At 44.8% G+C, this 18755-nt stretch overlaps 1 protein-coding gene across 5 annotated transcripts in view; it reads left to right on the forward strand.

Annotated features, from left to right (window-relative positions):
• Positions 1-18755, forward strand: part of DGKD (diacylglycerol kinase delta) — a 118415-nt gene that overhangs the window by 38218 nt on the left and 61442 nt on the right. For 4 of the 5 annotated variants that reach the window (XR_013519164.1, XM_078328855.1, XM_035306090.3 and 1 more), the window contains exons 2-3: positions 2041-2151; positions 3696-3776. Coding sequence is in view for 4 of the 5 variants with exons in the window: in XM_035306090.3 (XP_035161981.2) it covers positions 2041-2151; positions 3696-3776 (192 nt within the window). In the remaining variant the exon portion in view is untranslated. Of the gene's footprint in view, positions 1-1681; positions 1970-2040; positions 2152-3695; positions 3777-18755 lie in introns of those variants that run through there. The other variant, XM_035306093.3, reaches the window with a different exon arrangement.

Raw genomic sequence — 18755 nt, forward strand, 5'->3', positions numbered from 1 at the left:
GGAAGATGAATGGGGGGCCAGGAGAGATGTCTTCACAGTGAGGCCTTTGAGATCAACAGACCGAGGGTCTCGTGGTGTATGTTTCAGGCTTCCATGGATGGCATTGTTCTGTGCAGATGTATTTGAAATGAGTGTCATCTATGTGTACTTGGATCTAAAAAGGATATTTGGAAACAAATACCATTTCCCAGTCCTTCACACTGAAGACTGGTTTCTGTCCTCTCATTACAAGGATCAGAGGCTTTCTCTCTGCCTTGATCATCCTTGTTCCATTTTGGATGGTATCTCAGGTGCTAGCTGTAGCCTGGGGATCCCTGCTGTCTCTGGGGGAGGGTGTGGGGATGGGGAAGTCACTTCTGGCAAACAAGCTCATCAGAATGCTTGATCGTTGGATAATGTTGGGCTCCTCTCTTTTTCCTTCCTGGCACTCTTTAATTACTGGGGAGAGGGTGGGTGCCTTCTTCAGAAGTATGAGGTGAATGTATAAGCCAAGAATGAGTCAGTAGATTCTTAAGCAGGTCTCCACTGCACTAATCCTCTAGAGTTGGAAAGGGCTGGTGTTGTACCACTGGGCCAGTGCTGAAAGCAGAGTTCACCATGATTGGCACGTGCTGGTGAGCAAGGAGCTCTTGAAAGTAAGTGGTCATGCATGCAGCCAGTTCCCCCCGACCCAGCAAGGGCACAGTGAGGATGGCCTGTTGCGGGATAAGGAGAAGAGACCCCTGGGCACTGTGCATTGGCCTGTGCTGTGCTGTCTGGGTGTGGTCCTGGTGCCTGTCTACATGTTGATGGTATGTGGGGCTGGGGGCTTTCTACAGTCTTCCTGTTCCATTCCCTCTCCTGTTGTGAGCGGCTGGTGGATGGACCAGACAGTGCAGTGTTCTGTTCTTGCATTCTGGTACAGGTGGGGACATGAGTCTTTTGTGACTTGCTCTTGCTGGTTTTATCTTAGGAAGCTTTAAGGGTTTGTAGATACCTAAGAACTTTGTACATGTGCTGTTTAAAACATTTACATCAAGTACAGAGGTATATGGGATTTAGTAATTAAGCAAAAGCTTCTCTGAATCAATGTGCTTGTCTTTGAACAGAATTTTTAGGAAGCCTCCCTCTGTTTCCATGCCGAAGCTCCTTGTGGACTGGGCATTGCTGTGAGCTGGGGCATAACATAGTGTGGGAACGCTGAGAGCCAGGTTCTTGTCTTCATGCGTGTCGCTTATTCTTTTTGACTGTGTTAATGGCTCCAAGTACTTCAAAACATCTCATGACCAAGTAGCTCCTTACATATTTGACATCTCGGTGGCATGGGCCACATAAGGTAGGGGAGCAGCTCTGGGAGAAGCAGTGCCCCTTTCGTTCTTGGCTTTAATTGAGCCAAGGTGAGGGGACTGTAGAATCCATTTCTGGATTCTCTTAAGAGAGTATCTTGTGTTACTGGGGGAACTCATCAGATTTTCGAGTTGAGAGAAGTTTTAGTGTCTGTGGCTGAGGTACTTCCCTCTCATGTGTGTGTAGATGCACACGCCCGGCCTGTGAGTGGTAGATTGGGCTGCGGGTGCAGGCCTGGAGCTGCTGAGCCTCAGAGCAACTGACGTAGAAAGCTTTGGCAGCAAGATCCTGAGAAATGGCAGGGGGCCAGAGAACACAGAGACAGGCCAAGAATAGCTGAAAAATATCAAATGCTGAAGTTGGAGAATGCACTGGCCCTGCGTCCCAGTGTCCTCCCAGCTGCTGTGTACTGTGGCCCTGTGAGCCTCAGTGTCCCTTCAGCACTCCTACAAGAGCATCCAGGGCACACCCTGGGCCCCTGACACCCCCACCCACACAGGCATGCATTGCCCCTTAGGGGATAAGATTGGTGCAATCCCCCACGCCCCCAGCAGCGCACTGGGCCTGTGCGTAGGTCAAGGTCTGGTGAGAGTGTGAGAAATATTTTCTCTTAGAGACAAGAATGTGTTTCAGCCACAACAGGGTGCGTTTCAGTCGGAAGAGTGAAAGGGCACCTTGAAATGCACATTTATGAATATGTTTCTGTACTTTCAGACCATCATCAAAGAGGGGATGCTGACCAAACAGAACAATTCATTCCAGCGATCAAAAAGGAGATACTTTAAGCTACGAGGGCGAACGCTGTACTATGCCAAAACGGCAAAGGTGAGGCCTCACGGGAGGTCCCGGGGAGGAATCGGGATGCTGAGTTCGTCCTTGTGTGGGAGAAGCTTCGATTTTCACATCTGTTCTTGCCAGTGAGTTTGTAACACTTTACACTGTCAGGTTTTGTCTCAAGGCATGCTTTATTTCTTATCAAAATTAATTTTTATTCGTTTTCCCTTAATGTCATCAGTAATGGGGAAAAGGAAAAAGACACAGAAATAGCCACATTACAATTGGATATCTTTCTTTCAGAAAGGTGGGGGGATCACAGGGATATAAATCTTATCTTCTTAATGTTAAATAATCATTTATGTATATTGAGCTTCTTTGTGCGTGAACAGAAATGGGAAATTCTTTATTTTTAGGCTTTCTTGCAATTAACCTTCTTTCTGTATGCCCTATTGTAGGTAGATTTAAAGCTAGAAGCACCAAGTGGGTGCTGCTAGAGGAGGGGGAGCCAGTGAAAGTCACAGATTACTGCCGTATTTAAGCACCGTGGTGTTAGACCTTCGGTGTTAGACTTTCACCAGTTGTTGGCTGGGTTTCTGAATATCTGTATTTTTGTGTCAGTATTGGTGTCATTAGTAATATTTTGATATTTAAGAAATCTGGAATTTGAATCATTTACATTTTGAGACATATCCCTAGAAAGTTATCGCATTAAAATTTGAAATGGAGCAAAGCAGCTTGTTTAGAGAGGATTCTGACAGCTTCCCTCACTTAAAAAAGAATGACAAAACAACCTTTTACAGTTAGTTCTTGGGGTGAGGGGAAGGGGAAGGTTACTTAAAAGATTGAGTCTCTTTTCTGAGTTACTAGTTTGATCTTCTCCAGGGTTCCGCATAGAGCCATTGTAAAATAGAGGGGATGGTATAAGGGAAACAGGAGGCAGGGGCTGTGCGCGGGGCCTGGGGAGAATCGAGAGGGAAACAGGGAGAGGTCCCCAGGCCTGATTCCCAGCCCTGCCCTGGAGCATCTCTCTCTCCAGGATCAGGCTCCTTCTGCTTTGCTCTCTTGTTTCCTTTCACGGCCAGACCCCTTCTAGGTAGACCTGTCTCTCTTTCCCATAAGAATTTGTTGTAGCTAGGACCTTCCCCCTCCATGTGCTCGCTGGAGGAACAAGCTGGAAGGACATAGAATCCTCAGTCCGGACCCCGGCCTTCTCTCAGCTAAAACACTGTGTGAGAACATACTTCACATGTCAAAGGGAACACTGGTATTGACGGTAGTAAACACAGAAATAACAGCATTGAGTTCTTTGCTTTGGTTCTCTCTTTTTTTTCCTCCACTAATACAATGTCAAATAAAGTTCGTGGATTAAAAAAAAAAAATCATCACACTGTACCTGTAAGCCCAAGCTTTTGGTTATAAGCAGGTGGGTGGGTTAATTTGGATTGGCGTATTGATTGGAGGCTACAGTTTCAAGGTACTTGGGCATCTGTGGGTGCTTGGTAGGGATCGGGGGTGTGGTGGGCAGCGCTGGTTGGTGCTTAGGGGTGTACCTGTCTTTTTGTGCCTTAGTCCCTGTGTTTGTCTCTTTCCAGTCAATCATATTTGATGAGGTGGATCTGACAGATGCCAGCGTGGCTGAATCCAGCACCAAAAACGTCAACAACAGTTTTACGGTAAGATTCCTGAGTCATGCCTTTCTTGATTCTTCACTGCAGTTGGCTTTCCGTTTTGATTTGAACATGTGTGCAAACAGTTCAAACAGTTTCATTCTGTTCTTTCTGATTGGAGCAATTGCTGGTGAAATTAGAATTTAATGCTAAAAGTAATACTGTGGTTAGAGAATAGGAGAATACCTGAGAAGTTGACATGCATAAGCACAAAGGACAATAAGGACCAAATAAATTTTTTAGTGTGTTTTGGTTCACGTCTTATCATCTGTGTGTAGAGTTTTGTTTTTGTGATTCATGTAGAATATTTGGAAAATACAGAAAAGTATGTTAACGCAATAAAAAGCAGCCACAATCCAGCCACCTCAAAACATAGAGTGTTAATATTTTGGTGTACTTATTTATTTTTTCCTTTTTTACGTTTAAACTTTCTTCCAAATTTATAAAAATTATATAGGACTTTCTGCGAAAGTTAAATGCACCAAATCAGGTGATCTCACCACTTAGAGGTGGCCAGGTGCTTACTTTAGAGTGTTTACTCCGTATATTTGTGTCTTTACCTTCATGTACCCATGAGATCATGCTGCACCTCTTTGTTTACACCTTTTGCCCCCACCGCGAAGACATTTTATACTAGACATTTTCTCATGTCAGCTGATGTAAATGTTCGTGATAGTATTAGTGGCTATAATAGCATTTCCTTGTATGGTTTTATAATTAGGCTTTCCGGGCTGACTTCAGAGCCTACCTGTATAAGGCATGACTCTAATAACAGCACTCGAAGTTTTAAAGCTGTTTTTTTAATGTCATTAGGCCATCCCATCTAGACATAAATATGCCTCCCAATTTAAAAAATTATTCTTTTATTATTCAGTCAAGGTCAGTCATTTCCCTCATGTTTAGGATCTGACATTTGGGGTTAGTGTTAGTTTCAGGTGCTTTCAAGTTTTGTTTTATTTACTGATGGATTCATTGTTGATGTTGCTGATACAAATGGATTTTCCTTCCTCTGTCTAAACCTCTGCTTATTTTGTGTTGATGTAACTGCTCTTGGTTTATTCCTCATTTTACTTGGAATATTTGTAGTTTTCTCTATTATTTTTACCAGCTGGGATTACTTTTTCTGAGATGGAATCTCCTTTTGTCACCCAGGCTGGCGTGCAGTAGTGTGATCTTGGCTCACTGCAACCTGTGTTTCCCAGGTTCAAGCAATCCTCATGCCGCAGCCTCCCCAGTAGCTGGGATTATAGGCGAATACCATTACGCCCAGCTAATTTTTGTAATGTTAGTAGAGACAGGGTTTCACCATGTTGGCCAGGCTGGTCTCAAACTCCTGGCCTTCAGTGATCTGCCTGCCTCAGCCTCCCAAAGTACTGGGATTGCAGGCATGCACCACTGTGCCTGGCTCTGAACATTAATTTAGATGTTCATTTTGGTTTCAGTTATTCGTGGATTTTCTAATAAAAAAATTATTCATGGCAATGTTGAATTTTATTCCTTAATCTTATAATTTAGAATTTTTCCTTTGGTATGTATGCATTTGTTTTGAGTAAAGAGGTCGCCTTGTTACACTTTTAAAGCCATTATTTTTTCTGTTTTTCATTTTAATGGATGCAGATTAGGTGGACATACTGCCTTTGCTGTGTTTTGATTTCAGAGTTAAACTAACCCCATAAAATTCATTTAGTAACTTGACATGAGGTTATGTTTTCTGCAACATTTTATGTAGCTTTGGGATTGGTTGTTTCTTAAGTTTGAGAGAGTTTGTTTTAAATTATTTGTCATGAAGACTTTTTAGGGAGATTAAAGCTGTAATTGAAATAAATTCTAAGATATTTATTTCTTGCATTTTGATCATTTGAGCCTTTTTATTTTTGAGTCCATATCTGTAATTTACTTTCTCACTAATTCCACACCTTCAAATTTAGTAGCATGTACTGTTGTATAGTTTAAATACCTATGTCTTTGGTTAGATTTCCTTTGCATTTCTAATTTAATTTGAGTTTGCTTTTCTTATCAGATTTCTTAATCTCCAGCGTTTTTGTTTTCAAAGAGAAACTAGTTCTTAGATTATTGAACAATTCTACTTTTCTGTTTCCTTTCTTTCCTTCTTTTTTTTTTGAGACAGAGTCTCACTCTGTTGCCCAGGCTGGAAGACTGGAGTGCAGTGGCGTGATCTTGGCTCACTGCAACCTCTGCCTCCCAGGTTCAAGTGATTCTTCTGCTTCAGCCTCCTGTATAGCTGGGATTAGAGGTGTGCACCACCATGCTTGGCTGATTTTTGTATTTTTAGTTAGAGATGGGGTTTTGCAATGTTGGCCAGGCTGGTCTTGAACTCCTCACCTCAAGTAATCCTCCGCCTCAGCCTCCCAAAGTGCTGGGATTACAGGTGAGAGGCATTGTGTCGGTCCCTACTTTTATATTTTCTGATTCAATGTCTGCATTTTTGTGTGCTGTTTTTTTTTTTTTTTAAGATGGAGTGTTGCTCTATTGCCCAGGGTGGCACGGTCTGGGCTCACTACAGCCTCCACCTCCTGGGTTCCAGTGATTCTCCTGCCTCAGCTTTGGGTAGCTAGGATTATAGGCACATGTCATCATGCCCAGCTAATTTCTGTATTTTTAGTAGAGTCGGGGTTTCACTACGTTGGCCAGGCTAGTCTCAAACTCCTGACCTCAGGTGATCCGTTTGCCTTGGCCTCCCACAGTGCTGGGATTATAGGTGTGAGCCACCATGCCTGGCCGTGTATTGATTTTTATCTGTTATAACTTACGAAATATGTTGTTCAAGTCCCCTTATGATCTTGTTTTTTATCGCTTGAACTTCCATAGGCTGTTAATGAGGAGTTAATCTCTTTCAGGCCAATTACATTTAACACTTTGTTCATGTATTTCTAGCAGTTTTCACCTTCTCCATTTTGAAGTTTTGTTAAGCATGTAAATGTTTAAAAAGATAATACCCTCAATATTGAGTAATCATTTATTAATAAAGATTAATAAAATAGTAGCATTCTTTTTTTTTTTCCTTCTCCAGACAAGGTTGCTCTATTGCGTGGGATGGAGTGTAGTGGCATAATTATGGCTCATTGCAGCTTTAAATTCCTGGGCTCAAGAGCTCCTCCTGCCTCAGCCTCCCAGTTAGTTGGGACTACAGGTGCTTGCTACCATGCCTGGCTAATTTTTACATTTTTTTGTAGAAAGTAGTTCTCACTATTGCTCAGGCTGGTTTCGAACTTGGCCTCAAGTGATCCTCCTGCCTTGGCCTCCCAAAATGCTGGGATTAAAGGAGATCTTTTTCATAGTGAATAGTTTGTGTCATTAACCATTCTCTGATATTAGCATTTCTAAGTCTTTTCTTTGTTTAGAATTTAGTTGATATATATACCTCCCCCCTCCGCTTTCCATCCTAACTTTTATCTTTAGTTTTTCTTATTATTTTTAATTTTTTTTTTTTTTTTTTTTTTTGAGACATTGTCTTGCTCTGTATCCCAGGCTGGAGTGCAGTGGTCCTGCCATGGCTCACTGAAGCCTGGACCTCCTGGGCTCAACAGATCTTCCTGCCTCAGCCTCCCCAGCAGCTGGGATTTCAGGCATTGCCACCACACCCAGATGATTTTTTATTTTTTGTAGAAATGGTCTCTAGACTAGCCCTGGCTGGCCTCTAACTACTGGCCCAAGTGATCTACTGCCTTGGTCTCCTAAAGTGCCGGTATTGCAGCCATGAGCCAGTGTGCCTGGCTGAGATTTAATTCTTGTAAACAGTATATTGTTAGAATCTGTTTTATTTTAGTCAGAAACCCTTTGCCTTGTAAATACTACGCTTCAGTTATTTTCTGCTGTCAGGATTCTTGCCTATCTGATTCCTGTGTTTTGTGGCTGAACGCATTGTGCTTTCTTGTTTATTTATTTATTTATTTTTGAGACAGGGTCTCGCTCTGTCACCCAGGCTGGGGTGCAGTGGGGCAGTCATGGCTTACTGTAGCCTCAACCTCTTAGGCTCAAGTAATCTTCCCACTTCAGCCTGGGATAAAATAAAAATGATCTGGCCACACGTGACCATGCTGGGATAATGTTTGTATGTTTTGTAGAGAAGGAGTTTTACCATGTCACCCAGGCTGTTCTTGAACTTTGGGGCTGAAATAATCCACCCACCTCGGCCTCCTGAAGTGCTGGAGTTACAGGCATTAGTCACCTTGCCAGGCCATGCTTTCTTATTTTAATGCTCTCGGTACCTCTCTTTTACCTCTCTTCTGTGTCGTCTCTCAAAACGCAGAAGAGCTGAGCTCCCCTCCTCTTCCGTCCCCTCTTTTTCTTGTTTTCCTTCCTTTTCCTTTTTTTTTTCTTATTTTAAGGGACAGGTCTTACTCTGTCACCCAGGCTGGAGTGCAGCGACATGATCACCATTTACTGCAGCCTTGAAATTCCAGGCTCAAGTGATCCGCCGGCCTCGGCCTCCCAAAGTGTTGAAATTGCAGGCATAAGCCACCACGCCGGGCCAAATTTTCTTACGCTAGACCTGTTTGTAGCCAGCCCATATGGTGACATCCTTTTTTGGTCAAGCTTTGTGTATTACTGAGTGTTTAGTTGCAGAGAACATGCTACTCAGTGCTTTGTTTCATGGCTGTTACCAGTTCATATCAAACCATGAAAATGAAAAAGTACTGAAGAACATGGAAGAAAAAGAATGCAGAATGGTCTCCTTTCCAGAAAGGAGTCATATGTGGTATTTTATTAGCGAGCTCCGAGGACATAGTGTTTCCCAGTGTTGGTGCTGCAGGGGCTTTGGGAGCAGGCTCAGTGCTCTTGCTGTCTTTGAAGTCATTTCTGCTCGAAGTCTCAGAGTTGCCTTCTCTCTTGTGTGATGCTGGTTTTGCTCACTGGTTGGTCTGGTATAGAGCAAGGCTGAGTTCCCGACTCAGCTTTGGGTTTTCCAGCTTTGAAAAACTATTTCTTCTTTCTTTTCTCTTAACACTTAAAAAGAAAAAAGAATTCTGGTTCACGGCAGGGCTGGTTCTTGGTCTTTTGGAACTTGGCTTGTTTATCCAGTCATTGTTTTGGCAAGCATTTTTTTGGGGGGTCTATCCTGGGCCACACACCATGCTGAGTGCTCAAGTTTCACTGGTGGGCAGAAATGGAGAGGAGCTTCTCTTCATCAAGCTTATGTTCTAGTGGGGGATCAGATAAGCACACACATAGAGCCTTAGGTACAGGCTGAGACAAGTTCTGATGGAAGAGCACCACATGGTGCCTGAAATGTGAAGACCCATCTGGTCGCGGGGAGGGCTGGGCAGTCTGAGGGGAGCATGAGCCTGAGAGGGTGTGTGTGCCTGTATGTTTCTGCATGTGTGTGGCTTGTGCAAGTAGGCACCTCCGGAATGGGGCTGGTGGAGGGACCTGCAATGTGAAGGCCTTGGGGTGGGGACACAGTGCGAGTGTGCAAAGTGGTGAAAGGGCCAGGGTGGCTGGCAGAGGACAAACCGAGAGGACACCAGAGGAGACCAGGGCAGGGCTTGGGACTTACTCCTCAAGGCTTGGACTTCTGTTGAATAGTTTAATTTGGTGAAATTCCAGATTTGCAGATGTGAGAAAGTTCTACTCTGGCTGTAGAGTGGAGGGTGAACTGGAATAGGAGGGGAGTTTGTAGGATTGTTAGGAGAGAGTGGAGTGGGGAGTGTGGAGGTGTCTGGGGGCAGTGGGCAGGCTGGTGATCAGGTCAGTGGGAGGTGGTGTCAGGCTTCTGCTCAGTACAGCTGCAGGCCGGTTAAGTGAGCTCAGGAGTGCAGAAGAGGACCTGGGCTGTGGGGTGTTGGGGAAGGCTTCTTTATCTTCCATGTCTGTCACATTCTTTGGTCTTATTTTATTTAATTAGTTGGTTTTTTTCCTACTTCTAGTTATCAAAGTTTTTGTATTGTTTGTTACTACATTTACTTGCAAGCTTTCTTCCCAGCTTCTACCTCTGATTCTGGACATCTTTTGTTTTTAGCCTGGCCTATTCTTGTTTGATAGTTAAATATTTTTTAAAAGTTTTCTGTTTAACAAAGTCAGTCTCCCCAGGGAAGGATTTTCCTTTGATATCTACATTTTCTCCTGTGTTTTCAAATGTTTTCATAGACTTAGGATCTCCCCTGATTTATTAATCTTTGAGCATGTTTTAGTGATTTTAGGTGTTGTCTACAAGTCCTGTGGTTGGTTGTTTTTTTTTCTGAGACAGAGTCTCACTCTGTCAGCCAGGCTGGAGTACAATGATGCAGTCTCAGCTCACTGCAACCTCCACCTTCTGGGTTCAAATGATTCTTGTGTTTCAGCCTCCCAAGTAGCTGGGATTACAGGCGCCTGCCACCACACCCAGCTAATTTTTATATTTTTAGTAGAGATGGGTTTCACCATGTTGGCCATGCTGGTCTCAAACTCCTGAGCTCGAGTGATCTGCCTGCCTCGGCCTTCCAGAGTGCTGGGTTTACAGGTGTGAGCCACTGTGCCCGGCCATGTTTTATAATCTTCCCTTAGCAGCCTAGAGCTGTGGAACACTACAAGATTGTAGGGTCCATTAGAGTTTTGTGCTTTTCTTTCTTTATTTTTCCAAGTCAGTGTTTTTCATCATTTTTAACCCATGACTTCTTTTGATAAAGGATTGATGAATTTTTATTGCCTCCTTTAATGTTGTTTGAAATTTCAAAATGCAGCAAGAAGGAATAAAAGTGATGGGCTTTATTCTCACCTTCCCCCAACCCTCTTGGAGAGTCATTTCTGCCCACCTTCCATTTGGTCTTGTTTGTTTATAATATATGCTACATGAGAGCAAGGATTTTTGTCTGTTTTGTTTATAGCTTTACACCAAGTGCCCAGCACACAGTAGGTGCGCATAACTCTTCGGTGAAGAGTGGCTTGGTCACCTCCAGTTCCAGAATGATTTGAGCCCTGCCCCTCATTGATTCTGCTCTGCAGGATGCTTCCTGGGGCCAGATGCTGTGCCTCGCCACAAGATCAGGTCCTCCTTCGTGTGGGGCACAGTCCTTGAGTGTTGTAGCAGCCACGGCAGGGCTGGGGAGGAACTGATGTGGGGTGCTTCTCTGGGCAGGGCATGAGGGACCCTGCCTGTTGTAGGGGTAGGGAGCGAGACCACACTGCAGCTGAAGAGTGTGGTTGTGGGTGGAAGGAGTGCTTCTTGCCAGAGAGAATGGGTGTGGGAGGTGCGCTGGGCGTGCAGCCTCAGAAGCAGGAAGTGCTTTCCAGGCTGGGGTAGGTTTGGGCATTTTTGTCAGAGGTGCGGGGAGCCACTAAAATTTTAAAGCAGGGTGGTAAAGTTGGGTTTTTGTTAGAAGACTTTGTCTGCTGCTGGAGGTGAGAACCGCAGGGAAGAGGTGGCTAGGCGGATGAGAGGGGTGCAGAGGGGCCTTTACCCCCCACCCCACATGAGGATGTGGACAGCCTGGACGGGCTTATGGAGATGAGAGATGGGGCCTGGGGAAAACCACCCACTGCAGGTAGGCAGGGTCCCTGCATCTGCTGTTACTGGTGCTTTTTTCTTTGTTTTGGGTGACTCTGGGAATTAAGTATTAATAACAGTATTGAAGGAAAATGGAATATCGGCCATGATACATGCTTCCTAGAAAGCAGTGCTGTACACAGTGGCACGATCACAGCACCCCTGCAGCACTCCAGAGGCTTGGTTTCTTCTCCTCACTGGAATGTTTTGGTATCACTGGCCTTTCCAGTTCTAGAAATGTCCCCTCAGAGATTGACTTCATGGTGGCTGGTATCAGAGTCTTTGTCTCTTGTGAAGGAGGCAGAATCAGAGGTAAATTCAATTTAGTGAAGATTTTCTAGAAAAGGGGTTCATCACCCAAAGTGGGTGTGGGGCTCCCAATAGCCAGGCTTCGTCTACAGGACAGCGAGAGGCAGTAGAGGCCTGGACCTCGGCCGGGTCCCTTGGAGGGCAGAGAGGCTGGGGCTGGGAGAGAGTGGTGATGCATGGTGGACATTTCCACTCCCACAGGGCCCTTTGACCTTCACACCCAGTGCCCACTGCCATGCCTGAGACGCCTTGTGCCATCATGCCCCTGGGCCTCCCTGGCCATCTGCTGGTATGGCCGCTCCCATTTGTGGAAGTGCTACTTCCTAACTGCCTCTCCTCTCATACCTCTCCTTCCTTGGGCGGATTGTGGGCAGGATATGGTTTGAGTCCATCTTGGGCTCTGGTTTTGTGGGGCACACATCTGACTTTCTGAGAGGGTGGTATGGTGCACAGACCTGAGCTCCCTGAACTCCTTTGGGAAGCCCTGACCCCGCTCATGAGAGCTGGAGCTAGAGCTCAACAGGCCGGGCTGTTCAGGAGGCTCATGGAAAGGCTGGTTCTTCCTCAGTTGTTCCAGCTGCGTGTGTGTGGCCTCCTGATGTTGCATGTTTAATTGCCTTTCACCTCCTTTATGGGGGAAGTTCTATGCTATGCATATTTCCAAAGTGTGGGCTCCCTGGAAAAATCGGGGACGCCATCATCAAATGTCCAGGGTCTGTGTATCCTCCATCAGATAGAAGACCCAAGGCAGCAGAACTGGGCTCCTTCTCTTTTAATCACTGAAAGTACAGGACCCTGCAAGGTAACTTCGTGTTTAAAGGTGAGCCAAAGTGTGAATCCGTGCTCAGCTCTTCCCTGCAGATGACCGTGGGCAAGTCACAGAACGGCTTGAAGCCTCTGTTTTCTCATCTGAGAAATGGGGCTAGTAACCTGCCTTGTGGGGTGGTTTGGTTGGGAGGACTAAATGAGTTACTGAATGTAGGCATGATACATGTGTTTGTGCCTGTTAACACTGTGATTATAGGCACTTACTGATTATTTATTCAGTGAGTGAATTGAAAGCAGTAAACCAATTTCATTTATTATGTCATTTGGTACTTGGAAAATTTTCTTCGAGTTTGGCGTACTTAGGTTTCATACTTTTCCTGTTTACTGAGTAATAACTTTAATTGAAGAAGATCACTTTGAATTCCTCCAGGTTTTGCTGGGCTTCAGTTAATTTGGCTGCATCATTGCTACTCCCTGGGTCGTGGCAGCAATGGCAGCTGAGGCGAACCTTAAAGAGGAAAGACAGGTTTTACTGGAATCCGCCTGAAATACAGAGCCATTCAGAAGGGTCCTGTGCGTTGTTAAAAGCCCTGCAAACCAAGGCTGGGTGAGGGGGCTCACGCCTGTAATCCCAGCACTTTGGGAAGCTGAGGTGGGTGGATCACCTGAGGTCAGGAGTTCTAGACCAGCCTGACCAACATGATGAAACCTGTCTCAACTCAAAATACAAAAATTAGCTGGGTATGGTGGTGGGCGCCTGTAATCCCAGCTACTCGGGAGGCTGAGGCACGAGAATCACTTCAACCTCGGAGGTGGAGGTTGCAGTGAGCTGAGATTGCATCATTTTACTCCAGAGTGAGGCTCTGTCTTAAAAAAAAAAAAGCGCTGTAAACCATCCAGGGGCCTCTTTAATCTTACCTAATGAAGTTGAAGGTCTTGGCCCCAGCCAAACCCAGTGCTCCTTAGGGAGTTCCCTGTGTACACAGGTCACCTGCTGGCCCTGGTCTCCGGGGGTCCGTTTCCCCAAATTCTCTCCACAGGCCCTGTCCATTTCCTCCCTAGGGAAGCCTTCCTGTTCATGTGGTGCTCTCCTTTGGGGCCGTGGTTCTCAAATTTGACCATGCCTGAGCACCTTTTGGAAACTTCCCCAGAAATTTGCAAGTGGGTGCTTTTTCAAAGCCTTCCAAAATCTTAGGGTACAGCCACTTTAGGCCCCCTTCTTGAGGGTACTTTGTATCACTCATGTGCTGCTAAATAGCACGGGCTCCCTAGTCATGAGTACCTGGCCACACCTTGAACTCAAGGCCAGGGAATCTCTTGGCAGCTTAGGGTCCCCAGTGCTCTGCCCTTTGGAGTGATGATGTGTATGAATATGAACTGGAAGAAGCAGGTTCTGTTGCTTCTTTTTGTTAACAGAGAGGATGTTGACTCACCCCTTCCTTGGGAAGCCCGGCTGAAGAGGTGCTCACTATTGTGCACCCCTCTGTGGGCCAGGCTCCCTCTGTTAGAGTTTCCCAGCTCATGTCCGGCTGGCAGCTTTGGGACAAGGTTAGCCCCTGTGCTCTGTGTGTGTGTGCTTTTAGCGAGTTTGCCAGTTGGAAAACTTGTTTATCCTACAGAATGTAGGAGTCGTTTGACAAGTAAAGCATTACCCTGGCCACCTGATTTCTGAAATCAAATCAGTTGGAAAAGATGCAAGTTTTAGAACTTATTTTTCCTTCTTTGAACAATCCTGTATCATGGCAAACTCTAGACTGGGTGGCTGAGGGTGTACAGGGTGGTTAAATGTGTTCCCACTCTGGGAGACTTCTCACAGCATATAAATAGTTCTAGTGCCTGTGATACGTAGAGTGGAAAAAGGTGCAAAGTACAGTGAGAGTGGTGAGAAAGAGGCGTCGCAGTCAGCCTTGGGATTGGAGGGAAGCTTCTATGAGGAGGGGCACGAGAGCTGGATGTGGGGACAGGTCCCTTTTGCAGAGAGGATGGGGGAAGAGTCAGGGAGTCGGGCGTATCCAAGGGAATAGGTAGTAGGAGTGTCTGTTCATGTGACACACTGGCAGTGCCCGCCTTCCAGGTACAAGGCCTCCTGTTTGGGTTCTTTTATTAACTTAGTTCTTCAAGTGTTTGAATCTTAGTAATGATTTTAAAGGAACTTTAAAATAGGGAGAAAATGGGCCAGATGTGGTGGTGCACACCTGTAATCCCAGCACTTTGGGAGGCAGAGGCAGGCGGATCACCTGAGGTCAGGAGTTCGAGACTGCCTAGTCAATGTGGTGAAACCCCACCACTACTAAAAGTACAAAAATTAGCCGGGTGTGGTCGCAGGTGCCTGTAATACCAGCTACTAGGAAGGCTGAGGCAGGGAGAATTGCTTGAACCCAGGAGGCGGAGGTTACAGTGAGCTGAGATCACACTGTTGCACTCCAGCCTGACGCCAGAGCAACATACAGCTCAAAATAAACATCAACTCCATCTCAAAATAAATAAATTTATTAACAAAATAGGGAGAAAATGTTCCCACAGTAGCTTAGCTGCTGTTTTCTTTTTTCATTTTTCCCTTCAGACTTTTTAATAGGCAGACATTAAATTTGACATGTGTTATATATGTATCAGTATATGTGTAATTTTGTATTTTGTCTTTATTTACTGTTGTATCATAAGCTTTCCCGTTTCATGAGTCTCTGTAATGATCATTTTTTACAGAGGCAGATATTTCATTGTGTAGATATGTCATCACTGATCAGTTAAACATCATTTGCGCACTCTTGCAGCACTAGGAACTGAGGACGTTTCAGTTTTTCCTGTTGGAGATAACGTTAGAATGAGCATTTCGGATCACAGGAGGGATGTTTAGGGAGGTGAGTTTGGTCTCCCCTGCAGAGCAGCTTCCATGCTGAGCCCTGTTTGCCCAGGAGAGGGTGCAGTTTGCCCTTTAAGAGCTGCTTTGGTTTGGGTCTTGGGTTTCTTTCTGTTACCTGCCCTGAAGGTTGAGAAGACAAAACTTCCTCCTGCTTTGAGAGATACTAGTTTGGTTCTATTTAGAGCTTTATTTTTGAGTATTTCTGTATTTCCGCTTCTGTTTATACTATTTTAGATGGATCATAATTTGAACTTTCAGGTATCCTAAGCTCCCAGAATCTCTAGAGGATTGGCATGTCTGTCTCTATTAAAGATACAAAAAATTAGCTGGGTGTGGTCGTGGATGCCTGTAATCCAGGCTACTCAGAAGGCTGAGGCAGGAGAATTGCTTGCACTGGGGAGGCCAAGGTTGCAGCGAGCTGAGATTGCGCCACTGCACTCCAGCCTGGGCTACTGGGTGAGACTCCATCTCAAAAAAAAAAAAATAAATAAAAGGCTATATCAAGAAGGATTGGGTTTGTTGAAGGGAAGTGGACAGATCAGGGGACTCTGGCTTATGTAATTGAGCTGGAGACCTGTCCCAGGTATGGCAGGTAGTAGAAGAGTTGAGGACATCCTCTTATGAGGGATGGGGCACAGAGAGTGAGAAGTGAATACTTGTTGGTATCATGTAAGAACAGAATGAAGAAAAACGGACATGCTCTTGGTTTATTTTTAAATTTCAGGAAAATGGATTGGCCAAATAATGGGGATTGAAAATAAAGAGTGTTTTTATTGTAAGACAAATGAAAATTAAATTTAAGATATATATGTTGTTATGGTTTGACTGTATCCTCCAGAGTTCATGTGTTGGAAACTTAATCGCCAGTGCAACAGTATTGAGAGGTAGAAACTTTAAGAGGGGATCAGGCCAAGAGGGCTCTGCTCTGGGGGTGGATTAATGCTGTTATTGTGGGGGTCAGTCCCAATAAAGGGATGAGTTCAGCCCCTCCCCCTTGCTCTCACTGTCACCTTCTTTCCCTCCTGCCTTCCCTCATGGGGTGATGCAGCACAAAGGCCCTCACCTGATGCTGCAGCATGCTCTTAGACTCCCCAGCCTCCAGAACTGTGAGCCAATATACTTCTGTTCATTTGAAATTGCCCAGTCTGTGGTATTCGGTTATAGCAGCACAAAACAGACCAAGATGCACGTGCAGAGAGCTGTTTATGTGTAATACCTATATAATACTGTATACATAAAGGACAGTTTATAATGTTTAATGCTGGTAGAAAATCATGACGGTAGCATTTGTTAGAATTAGGTTTGGCTTCTGTTTTAGTTTCTCATGGCCTTCAAAACAAATTATCAAATAACATGAAACAACAGAAATGTATTCTGTCACATTGCTGGAGGCCAGACATCTGAAGTCAAGGTGTTGGCAGGGCTGGGGTCCTAGGAGAGACACTGTGACTTGCTTTGCCCAGCTCCTGGTAACTCCAGGGGTTCCCTGCATAGTGGCTGCATTGCTTCAGTGTCTGCCTCTGTCTCCACATGGTCTTTTCTTCCTTCTCCTATGTGTTCTCTTCTGTTTCTTATAAGGACACCTGTCCTTGGATTTAGGGTCCACTGGATAATCCAGGATGATCTCGTCTCAAGATCCTTAACTTAATTACATCTACAAAGACCATTTTTCCAAATAAGGTCACATTCACAGGTTTCAGAGATTAGAACGTGCACATACCTTTTTGGAGGCCATCGTTTGATGCCCTATAGCTACAAATAAGAATGGTGTGAACATGCAGGGTTTTCTTCTTTGACACCAAAGAAAGTAGTCCTTGCCTGGTCGGAGTTCATACCAGGATTCATGGCCCCTCAAAGGGGTCTGTGGATATGACTGTATTTTATTAAAATTGGTTTCCATTGTAATCATAAGTATTTTATTTTTGGCACTTAGAGAAATTCTGAGAAGGAGTTCATCAACTTCACCAGGCTGCCAGAAGGGGTCCATGATACACAACAGATGAGGAGCTCTTGTCTGACTTCCTCAGAGTGTGACGTGGCACTTCTGAGGACATCCTCCTGGTTGACCTTCAGTCATATGCTCATACCATGTAGACCTCAGAATGCTTGCCCTGAACTAATCATGTCAGAATAACCATGTTATGCAGAGGGAAGGGTGATTTTTATGTCTGTATTTGTGACTTCCTTTTCCCCAAGTAATATTTTTGAAATAGTTTATGGTATCAAGAAGTTTGATGAGGTATATCATAAAGAAGGTCTTCCTTGTTAACTGTGTGACGTACATCAAGATACTTCATTTTTCTAAGAGTTGGGTTTCTCACCTGTGCAATGGGATAATATGAGACCCCATCTCAGAGGTTGTTGGGTTGGCACAGAAGTGCATTCTGAATGTTTCCTAGTTCTTACTCTCCACCACAACTCATCTCTGCTAGCAGGAAAGTAATAGGGTTTAACTTGCTAACATGTAGCAATTATTCTGATTTATAGGAATTACGAAGGATTTCAAATGAGGCCAACGTTACAGATAATATTAAAAAATAGCTTCAATAGCAGAAGAGTAGATATCCAGAAAAAGGTATCCTTAAAAGTTTTCAGGCTATAATGAATAAAAACAGGAAAAATAAATGTTAAAGGAAAACCAAGCGTAGTTTAACATATAAGATGCCTTTAATTGGTAGCTAAATAGAAAGAAAGCTGTGTAATGGATCAGAGTATTGTGTTTAAATTTTTTCATGGCAGAACACGGTGGCTTATACCTGTAATCCCAGCACATTGGGAAGCCAAGCCAGGAGAATCACTTGAGTCTAGGAGTTTAAGACCACCCTGGGCAGCATGACAAGAACCCATCTCTTAAAAAAAAAAAAAAAAGTTTTGGGGGCATGCTACTTGGGAAGTTGAGGCGGGAGGATTGCTTGAGCCCAGGAGTTCTAGGTTGCAGTGAGCTGTGATTGCATCACTGCACTCCAGCCTGGGCAACAGAGCGAGATCCTGTCTCAAAAAATAAAGTAAGTTTTGTCCATGTGGCATTCATATTTGCTGGGGGAATGAGAGTTCCTTAGTAGGCCTACCTAGTGTGAAATGGCAGCCAGGTTTCTCAGCTCTTTCTAGCAGACATCAGCACAGGGAATGGTTGGGGCTGCTGCTTGGGTGAGGAACCATGATCTTTATCCAGATTTCCACATCAGTTTTCGTTTTAGCATGTTTGGATTTCAGATATTTTCTGGGCAAAATTCCTAAGCCAGTCATTTTGGCTTGGAGAGAGAAAAAACTGTATTTGATTTTTTTTTGAGATGCGTCTCACTCCGTTGCCCAGGCTGGAGTGCAGTGCTGCTATCTTAGCTCACTGCAACTGCAACCTCTGCCTCCTGGGTTCAAGCGATTCTCCTGCCTCAGCCTCCCCAGTAGCTGGGACTACAGGCATGTACCACTACACCTGGCTAATTTTGTATTTTTAGTAGAGACAGGGTTTTGCCATGTTGGCCAGCCTGGTCTTGAACTCCTGACCTCAGGTGATCCACCTACCTCGGCCTTCCAAAGTACTGGGATTACAGGTGTGAGGCACCAC

Source organism: Callithrix jacchus, chromosome 6 (genome assembly GCF_049354715.1).
Source record: "Callithrix jacchus isolate 240 chromosome 6, calJac240_pri, whole genome shotgun sequence".
Classification (NCBI taxonomy): domain Eukaryota; kingdom Metazoa; phylum Chordata; class Mammalia; order Primates; family Cebidae; genus Callithrix; species Callithrix jacchus.